The 10,593-nt window shown below is 35.6% G+C and overlaps 1 protein-coding gene across 1 annotated transcript; it reads left to right on the top strand.

Moving 5' to 3' along the window:
- The first annotated feature begins 468 nt into the window (after positions 1 to 468).
- LOC110880122 (coatomer subunit beta'-2) lies at positions 469 to 9,876 on the top strand. Its single transcript, XM_022128693.2, has 25 exons — positions 469 to 677; positions 864 to 884; positions 970 to 1,031; positions 1,699 to 1,753; positions 2,773 to 2,809; positions 2,889 to 3,214; positions 3,308 to 3,439; positions 3,823 to 3,971; positions 4,050 to 4,118; positions 4,191 to 4,341; positions 4,447 to 4,512; positions 4,587 to 4,775; positions 4,871 to 5,011; positions 5,101 to 5,175; positions 5,718 to 5,894; positions 5,994 to 6,085; positions 6,170 to 6,286; positions 6,375 to 6,489; positions 6,582 to 6,653; positions 6,795 to 6,991; positions 8,193 to 8,286; positions 8,372 to 8,478; positions 8,633 to 8,762; positions 8,847 to 9,080; positions 9,633 to 9,876. Exons 1-24 carry the CDS (start codon positions 675 to 677, stop codon positions 9,033 to 9,035), a joined length of 2,766 nt encoding a protein of 921 aa, XP_021984385.1. The 5' UTR covers positions 469 to 674; the 3' UTR covers positions 9,036 to 9,080; positions 9,633 to 9,876.
- The last annotated feature ends 717 nt before the right edge of the window (positions 9,877 to 10,593 follow it).

Genomic DNA, 10,593 nt, shown 5'->3' with positions numbered 1-10,593 from the left:
AGGACTCGTTACAGGAATGGGGTTATTCATGTAACCACCATCCGGCGTGAGAATAAGTCTCGGTTTGTGGGAGTAAGAATGTATGTGTAAAGAGAGAGAGAGAGTAAACGAGATCCGAATAATAATACCTATGATGTTTACCTCTATTTATAGTTTACCATCAGGGTTTTCCTTAAACTAGGATATATCCGATAGTTTAGGGATTTGCATGATCCTCCCAAAAGATTGGGGATTTGGTTACATGGTTTATCAATGCAGAATAGAACATTTTAGAATAAACATATGTAATTGTATATTTATAATAAAATAATAAGTAATGACCAGGTCGGGTTAGCCGTTCCGGGTCATACCTCGTCATGATGTAAAAAAAAACTTCAAATTTGAAATTAAACCTGTAAAAAAAAAGGTAAAATACAATCAAAACTGTAAAAACATTAGAAGAAAAGACCATGAAAACAGAAAAATACACACTTCCTTTTTGTATCTATAACTGCACCCTATTTCACTCTCCCTTGTTCGCTGTTACGCGATTTGATCTCCATTTTCATCTCTCTCCAATCGCTCTAAATCTCTAATCGGATTCGGGTCGTCCGATCGGATCCTCTATTCGAACCCTAGGGTTATCACATCAACAATCGGTTTCTCCATCAAACCGCTTAATTTAGTCCCTAACAATGGTAAGTCCACAATTCTACTTGATTCGCGTGTGTTTATTATTTGATTTGGATCCGGTTGATCTGATTCCGCTTAATTGATCATTTGTTCAAATGTTCAATTCACATTATTATCTGTTTTGCTGAGATTTGTAACGAAATTTTGGATCTGGTGTGGTTACTGATACTTCATTTTGTGTTATGTGGCAGCCTCTCAGATTGGAGATCAAGGTACTGACTCGTTGTTTTTGTTTTTAAGCATTTAAGTAAATAGTTATACTTAGTTAGTTATGCTAATTATGAGTGGTTTTGGCAGAGGAAACTCGCTCAAAGATCCGAAAGAGTAAAATCGGTGGATCTGCATCCGACGGAGCCATGGTAATTATACTCTTCTTACTCATTGTAACTGAATTTATCTAGGTTACTGGTGTTTTTTTATAATGAAGTGGATATGCATTGATCTGTAGCTGTTTTAACTAATAGTTGCAATCGCCTAAGGCGCAGGGACGATAATTGGCTAGTAATTAGGTGTTTACATCATCGTTATTAAAGGCGTTAGGCGCACTCAAGGCGCATAGGTCTTGCCTGGGGCCTAGCCGCAAGACGCAAAAAAAAGCGTGGCCTGAGAAAAAAAAGTGCACAGCAAAAAAACTTAAAACATTTTTATATAATAGAAAATTAATACGATTCTTCAAATAAAATAAAACTAAAGCTATTATATAACATTTTATATCGTCAATTTAGTACCAAAAGTTATAAATGCTAGTTTATTAGTGTAGAAAAATAGTTTTCATTAGATAAAATAGAAATTTAGCTGGAATCTTGCCAGAATTTAGAGAATTTGGCCGGAAACTCTCAAGAATCTAGGAATCTTGCTGGAATATGCGCATGAACCATCACCTGGAGAATTAAAGCGCAATTTCCTTGACTCAAGGCGCAATTGCCTCGCCTTGCTAGGAAATTGGGCCTAGGCACAAGAGGCGATGGCTATTAACAACTATGGTTTACATGTATTAATTGTAATGGCGCTTTTGTTTTTTTACAGGATTCTAACAAGTTTGTATTCGGGGACAGTCTGCATATGGGATTACCAGACCCAGGTATGAGACTAGCTTAATAAATATTCATTTATAGGACACAGTTGGCACATTTGAAGTAAACATACGTGCATTTTTCTTCTTCTGGAGTCCTCGATGATTTAGCAGAAAAGCACAAAATTTAGGGTGTTTTTGTCTTTCTAGAATGCTAGTTTTCTCTTGTTGTGAAGGGGGTTAGTTACATCGTCTTGCATAGGACATGGGGTCACATTGGGCATTTTATAGGCGTGCGGTTATATTGCTGGCAGAAAAAAGCAAATGCATGAATACAAGTGTTGATATGATTTTGGTAGCGTTTTGAATTGCCACACTAATAAATTTTGATAGACTAACAACCAAGAATGATTGTCATCCAACGTCAGGCAATGCCAAAACTTATAATAAGTTTAAGTTGAATTAATAGTTTTCCAGAAGGAAGTAAACATTGCATAAGGGTTAAGATGTTACGTTTTTTACCTCCTTGTTGATTGACTTATTAGTTTTCCAGAAGGAAATAAACATTGCATAAGGGTTAAGATGATAAACTTTTTACCTCCTCGTGATTGATTTATAGATAATCTTGTTATATGAAATTATGAACAAAGTGTACATAAGGAAATTAGGTCTTCCTGCAGTGTTCCTTTCATTTCATAATGCAAATAACATCGGAATACTCTAAAGGTGAAATCAGTCAAACACACAAGGAAAACTTTGTAAGAGCATGAATGGTTATTTGTATGGCAATACATGGAAGCACACTCGCATTTGTCTTCTGCATTCATATTCCCATATTAGTAGTAATCTTCTCTCTTTGGTATCGGGGGTCTCTCTGGAAGCAGCCTCTCTATCCCTAGGGATAGAGGTAAGGTGTGCCTATATCTCGCCCTCCCCAAACCCTACCAGTAGCTTTGCTATTTGTGGGATTTACTGGTACGATTGATTGATTGATTGATTGATCTCTTACGTCTGTAGGCAACTAGGCATTACCTATATACTTCTGTATTCACTCTGTGACTGACATACATTGTAATTTTTAATTGCAGGTTATGGTAAAATCATTTGAGGTTACCGAGCTACCAGGTCTACTATCGGGCTTTAATATTTATTATGTTATTATGTATGGTGGTAGCCTTATGGAAAACCGAATTTTATGTTGCAGTCAGATCAGCAAAGTTTATAGCACGCAAGCAGTGGGTTGTTGCTGGTGCAGATGATATGTTTATCCGAGTATACAACTACAACACAATGGATAAAGTCAAAGTGTACGAAGCACATACTGATTACATCCGGTGTGTGGCGGTTCACCCTACACTACCGTATGTATTGTCATCATCTGATGACATGCTTATAAAGCTTTGGGATTGGGAGAAAAATTGGTTCTGTACTCAAATCTTCGAGGGTCATTCTCACTATGTCATGCAAGTCACCTTTAATCCTAAAGACACTAATACTTTCGCAAGTGCATCACTCGATCGCACTATAAAGGTTATCTCACAATCATAGAATCACTTATTAGTTATTGCTAGTAACTGATACTGATCAGTTTACAGTTAACATCTATTTTCTTTTATATTTTAGATTTGGAATCTTGGTTCACCTGATCCTAACTTCACGCTGGATGCCCATCTCAAAGGAGTGAATTGTGTCGATTATTTTACTGGTGGAGATAAGCCTTATCTTATTACTGGATCCGATGATCACACTGCTAAGGTCAGTTATGTTTATAGATTTTTGTTATACGCATTATATGCCTAGGGCTGGTTCAAGGGGGTGTGAATTGTGAAATAAAGCAAGAGCTTTAGGCCTCCATTTTCCTAGGGCCTCAAATTCTAACAAAATATATTATATGTTGGTAATTTTAGTTTTGAGATTGTTAACATTGAGGTTTATGATCTATAATTATGCATATACAAAGATGATATATGAATAATAGGATCCTTAGCAAAAAAAAATTCTTTTACAAAAGGGCCCTAATTTTGCTATACGCTTTGGGCCTAGAAAATTTTAAGCCGGCCCTAAATTTTTGCTATCCGCTTTGTGCCTAGAAATTTTTAGAAAATTTTGAGCCTAATGTTGTAAATAATTGAAAACAGGTATGGGATTATCAAACTAAAAGCTGTGTACAAACTCTAGAAGGTCATACGCACAATGTATCGGCTGTTTGTTTCCATCCCGAGCTCCCGATTATAATTACGGGTTCGGAAGATGGGACTGTACGTATATGGCATTCAACCACTTACAGGTACATCCCGTATCTGACAATGTATTAAAAAAACAAAATGTTTGTTTTTTTAATGTTTACCTTTACTCTTTTTTGCAGACTTGAGAACACGTTAAACTATGGGCTTGAAAGGGTATGGGCTATTGGATGCATGAAAGGTTCACGGCGGTAAGTTCGTCTTGGAATATTTATGATGCTTCATTTATCAGAACCAATGTGTTTGATTACTTCTGTTTACAGGATTGTTATGGGATATGATGAAGGGACGATAATGGTGAAAATTGGGCGTGAAGAGCCTGTTGCTAGCATGGACAATAGTGGAAAAATTATATGGGCTAAACATAATGAAATTCAGACTGTTAACATTAAGAGTGTTGGAGCTGATTATGAGGTTAGGGCCCACACGCATCTTGTCTTGTTGAAGATCAAATAAAATAAAATCGTTGTTTCTTCTTTGCTATGTTTCTGCACATTTTCTAATTCTTTAATTTTTCAGGTTTCTGATGGAGAGAGGCTGCCTTTAGCTGTTAAGGAGCTCGGAACATGTGATCTCTACCCTCAAGTAAGTTTCGAACATTTTTAATTGAATTTCACTAGTTTTCACCATATCGTTCATGTTTGTGATTGTCTGTGCAGAGCTTAAAGCACAACCCGAATGGGAGGTTTGTGGTTGTATGCGGTGACGGTGAATACATTATATATACAGCTTTGGCATGGAGAAATAGATCCTTCGGCTCTGCATTAGAGATCGTCTGGTCATCCGACGGTGAATATGCTGCCAGGGAAAGTACATCCAAGATTAAAATATTCAACAAATCTTTTCAGGTCCGTACGATATATCTTATTAGACATTACCTGCAAAGTGCAACTGTCATTTACAAATCTCGATCACAATTCGTGTCTCCGATGTATTTAACCAGGAAAAGAAGAGTATCCGGCCAACTTTTTCAGCTGAACGAGTATTTGGAGGATCTTTGCTAGCTATGTGCTCGAATGATTTCATATGTTTCTATGACTGGGCTGAGTGTAGATTGATTCAACGGATTGATGTCAATGTTAAAGTAAACAAGAGTTATCTCAGTCTTCATTATTCATACCATGCTAGCTTCAGTTTATGATCTACTTCATAATTTTCGTCTTTTTTCTTCAGAATCTTTACTGGGCTGATAGTGGCGACCTTGTAGCAATCGCCAGTGACTCGTCATTCTATATATTAAAGTACAATGTAAGATAAAATCAGCTTATTTTGTATACTTTTTCCGTAGATTTTTTTTGAAGAGTAAAATGCCATTTTCGTCCCTGAGGTGTGGCCTGTTTTGCGACTTCCGTACAAAGGTTTGGTTTTCCGCATCTGGATCCAAAAGGTTTGAACTTGCCATTTTCATCCGGTCCGTTAACTCCATCCATTTTCTCCGTTGAGTCAGGGGTATTTTCGTCTTTTTTGTTGACGTAAAGAGCTGTTCGATCTTTTTCTTTATGTACAAGCATTTAGCATAATGTACAAGTGAGTCCTTAAGTGAAAAATACTGAATTGCCCTTTAAGTTAACAAAAAAAGATGAAAATACCCTTGACTTAACGGAGAAAAATGCATGGAGTTAATAAGCCGGACAAAAATGGTAAGATTTCAAACCTTTTGGATCCAGACGCCGAAAAAAAAATATTCGGACAAAGTCGCAAAACTAGCCAAACCTCAGGGACAAAAATAGCATTTTACTCTTTTTTGAAAAAAATGTGACTGATGTAAACTTATTTTTTTTTTTTTGCAGCGTGATGTAGTGTCCGCACATCTAGATAGTGGAAAAACTGTAGATGAGCAAGGTATTGAGGATTCATTTGAACTTCTTTATGAAGTGAACGAAAGAGTTAGAACCGGATTGTGGGTTGGTGACTGTTTTATCTACAATAATTCTTCATGGAGGCTTAATTATTGTGTTGGTGGTGAGGTATGGTCCGTCATTATTACTTGTCACAGTCACAGAAATCTTATTTACTTGTGTTTGTTTAATATTATGAATCATCAAACAGCGAGATGTTTGTTTCAGGTAACCACAATGTTTCATTTGGATCGACCAATGTATCTTCTAGGATATTTAGCTAATCAGAGCAGGGTTTATCTCATCGACAAAGAATTTAAGTGAGTATTATCGTTGCAGATACAGTGAATAATGAATTAAGCATCATTTATTTTATCTTATTTTTCTTATTATTTACATTTTAGTGTCATTGGATACACCTTGCTTCTCACTTTGATTGAGTACAAAACACTTGTGATGCGTGGAGAACTTGAACGCGCTAGTGAACTTTTGCCGTCAATTCCAAAGGAACATCATAATAGGTAAGACTTCAAATATCTTGTCCTTTTAATCTTTTATTTTGTACGTATAGTTTTTGAATCTTAATAAAATGCATGGCTCCTTTTACAGCGTTGCTCGGTTTCTGGAATCACGAGGGATGATTGAAGAGGCGTTGGAAGTTTCTACAGATCCCGACTATAAATTTGAGCTAGCCATTCAGCTTGGTAAACTAGAGATCGCAAAGGTCAAGAAATACTATGTTTAGACAGCTTAGAGAAAAAAAAAATATCGGTTCATTTGTAATCATGATGATAACTTTTGTTTTAATGTGTACAGGATATTGCGCTGGTAGCTCAAAGCGAGTCAAAATGGAAGCAGTTGGGTGAACTGGCTATGTCCAGTGGACTGGTATGTGTGTGTATATATATTGTGGAATACAATATGAACTTACATATGTGAATGACACAAATGAAACAAATTTCTGGTCAAGATATTAAATATTTAGACCATATAAATTGGTTCACGATGACAAGAACTCTCGTATTGCAGTTGGACATGGCTGAGGATTGTTTGAAACATGCAAATGATTTGAGTGGTTTGTTACTACTCTATTCCTCTTTAGGAGATGCTGAAGGAATTTCGACGCTTGCATCTCTTGCAAAAGAGAATGGAAAGAATAATGTTGCATTTGCTTGTTTGTTTATGTTGGGTAAATTAGAAGACTGCCTACAGTTATTGGTTGACAGGTGAGTCCTTATGTTTTTTACATATATATTCAATGAACATGAACACAAATTTTTGTTCATTTAATTAAACGAACAAACATTAACACATGTTTAGTTCGTTCATTTATGTTTGTGAACGTCCGTTTATGTTTGTTCATTTATGTTTATTTCCTTACATCTATGTTCGATTCGGTTTAAATACATAAGCAGTTATATTTACATAGATATTAAACATAAAAGGAATACTTATATAAATATAACAAATTATTAATTAGCTTTCTAGTAATAAAATTGGGTTTTCCTATGGAATTCATCATAATTAATTACTATTTTATGTAAAAAGTTACTTTATGTTCGTTGATGTTTAGTCAATTATGTTCATACTTCGTTTATGTTTGTTCAATTGTGTTGTTTATTGTTTGTTAAATTATGTTAGTTTAAGTTTGTTTATGTTCGTGATTATAGGGCTGCAAACGAACCAAACGTTCGGCGAACAGTTTGTGAACCGTTAGGCGGGAAGTTCGTTTGTGTTCGTTCGTTTATTAAACAAACGAACACAAACAAGAAATTTCGTTCGTTTAGTTAAATGAACAAACATGAACAGAGGGCGCACTCGTTCATTTATGTTCGTGAACGTTCGATAACGTGTTCGTTTGTGTTCGATAGTTCATTAGTGTTTTTAGCTTTTATATGTTATTTAAATACTTTAAAAATTCTGACAAATAGAATATTTAATAAGTGTGAGTGTGTTATATATTTTGTTCATGAACATTTGTTTATGTTCGTTTGTTACCATTTGTGTTCATGAACATTAGTTTGTGCTCAGTGTGTTCATCATCGTTCGTTTTCATTAAATTAACAAACAAACACAAACGAACACGAACAAGTTCATTTCCTTAACAAACAAACACGAACATAAAATCTCGGTCGGTAAGTGTTCATGAACAGTTCGTGAACACATATATTTATTAACAAACGAACACGAACAAGGACTTGTTCGTGTTCGTTTGGTTCGTTTGCATCGTGAACTCTTCGTTTAGGTTTTAAACGCACGAACACGAACATGCCCATTTTTTAAATAAACGAACATGAACAAAAAATATGTTTGATTATATGTTCGTGTTCGGTTAAAGTTAAATGAACGAACACGAACATGCCTCTGTTCGTGTTCGTTCGGTTCATTTACAAGCCTAATGGCATTTCTGAAATTATTCTTTTACAGCAATAGGATTCCCGAGGCTGCTTTGATGGCACGATCTTATCTTCCAAGCAAGGTTTCCGAAATAGTTGCCCTTTGGAGAAAAGACCTTAACAAGGTTATTCTTTATTTTCTATTTTTTCATTCTCGCTATATAAAAATATATCATCTTGGGCGAGATGTGTAACATGATTAAACCGCAGGTTAACCAAAAGGCTGCAGAGTCTTTAGCAGATCCCGATGAGTACCCAAATATGTTTGAGGATTGGCACCTTGCAATCGAAGTTGAAGCCCATGCTGCAGAAACAAGGTTACTTATAATTGTTATGTACTTTTAGTTAACTATTTGTCTTCTGGTACTAAAGTTCGTGAACCGTAATATATTTATGTTTCTCATGTTTTGCTGCGGTTGATGAATACGTTAAATGAAATTTAAAATTTGCATTCGTCTAATTTTTCTGTAGGGGCCATTACCTTCCTGCAGCGGAGTATGTGAACCACGTTGATAAATCACATGTCACGTTAGTCGAAACTTTCAAAAACATGCAGTTGGATGATGAGGAACCGCTTGAAAACGGAGAATTGGATCATGAGGTACATTTCTTTCTCAACGTTTTGCTAACCTAGATAAGGTTTTTCTTATATTATCTAATTACAATTTTTCATTTATCGACACAGGATGCAGAACATAGCGTAAAGGAGGAAGAATTTGTTGATGGCGAAGACCGTGAAGAAGAGGTGAGTCAAGAAGTCAAAGAGGTAGATGCTGCTAAGGATAACGATTCTTCAGATGGTGCCGTACTTGTTAATGGTCATGAGGCTGATGAAGAGTGGGGACCGGATAGCGCAGAAAAGCCATCCGCCTAAATTGTATTTGGTTGGGCGCGTGTGAAATTTTCAATCTTATTGCCGGTAAATAATTGATTTCGCTTAATTTCCTTTGTTGGTATTTTATCTATGAGTGAATTTCAAGGATTTTCCTTTATCTTTATTCCCATTTTCAGGCGCTGCCCTTTATGTTCAAAATTGACGAGTTTGTCCTTTATGTTTTCATATCATACACGTTTTGTTCTTTAGGCCTAACCCAGTTAGTTTTTTCAGTTAAATTTGGTCGTACACTTTGCACATGAGGGCATTTTTGTCAATTCAAAGGTAAGTTCAACGGCAGATTTATAGCTCAAAGCTTCTGTAACCTTTGAATTGACAAAAATGCCCTCATGTGCAAAGCACATGACCAAATTTAACTGAAAAACTAACTGGGTTAGGCCTAAAGGACAAAACGTGTATGATATGAAAACATAAAGGACAAAACTCGTCAATTTTGAACATAAAGGACAGCGCCTGAAAATGGGTATAAAGATAAAGGACAATCCTTGAAATTCACTCTTTTATCTATTTGATCATTGTTTATGGTCTTTTGCCAATTTCGACCAATATACTTATAAACGGGTTCTATTTTTTTAGGTAGCTATGGATGGAAAAGGTAGGAGTGAACCATCTAATTTGAGGGTGGTGTAGTTGAGGGACATTAAATATAAACTTGAGTTTCAGTTTATTATTAGTCTTGAGTTTTTAGTTCACTTTGTAGTGATGTTTTTACCAACACCTTTTTTTTTGTTTTCTTTCTTAAAATTCACTTGTTATTGTGGTTGTAGAAATATCTTATAATGGTTATAGGGCTCCTGTTTGGCAAGCTTTCAAACTTTCAGTATTATGCTTTCAACTCTACTACAAAAGTAAATACAAATAATTACCCTAATCAATCTAACGGTTACAGGGCTTCTGTTGCGTGCATTTATCATCGTGCAAGTGTTCATCAGAAGGATTGTTTTGTGTTCAACGGGTTTATTTCAATTAGGGTTAAAAGCTATACGAGTCGAGTTGACTCTACTAAGCGTGTCTGTTGCGTGCATTTATCATCGTGCAAGTGTTCATCAGAAGGATTGTTTTGTGTTCAACGGCGTGTCAATGTTTATTTCAATTGGGGTTAAAAGCTATATGAGTCGAATTGACTCTACTACGCGTGTTTGTCAGACGAGGGGGCTTGTGTTTTTAGCTTTTATTAAGTTGTATGATCCTGTTTGTATAAAAGTCTGAAATGACAAGTTAATAACAAAACAAAATCATATAATCTTAAATAATTGAATATGAAACAAAATAATAGATAAGAAACGATGATCAATATACAAATGTACATTGAAAGGAAACAACAGATCAAGGATGTGCTTGAAAAATCATACGATCAAGCAACTTTATATTGTATTATATTCGAGTGAACCAATGGACAATCTACCTTTAACTTGTATTTGAACTTGGACGAGCCGTATTTGATCGAGTTTCAATTAGCTAGTTAACAAACATGTTGAGAGCTATGACTCATGGTTGTAAAACAAGGTCTCGAAGGCTGAGCACTCGCTACAAATTA

Source organism: Helianthus annuus, chromosome 9 (genome assembly GCF_002127325.2).
Source record: "Helianthus annuus cultivar XRQ/B chromosome 9, HanXRQr2.0-SUNRISE, whole genome shotgun sequence".
In the NCBI taxonomy this organism is placed as follows: domain Eukaryota; kingdom Viridiplantae; phylum Streptophyta; class Magnoliopsida; order Asterales; family Asteraceae; genus Helianthus; species Helianthus annuus.
Note: the sequence above shows the minus strand (reverse complement) of the source record. Positions and strands in the feature narration are given on the sequence as shown.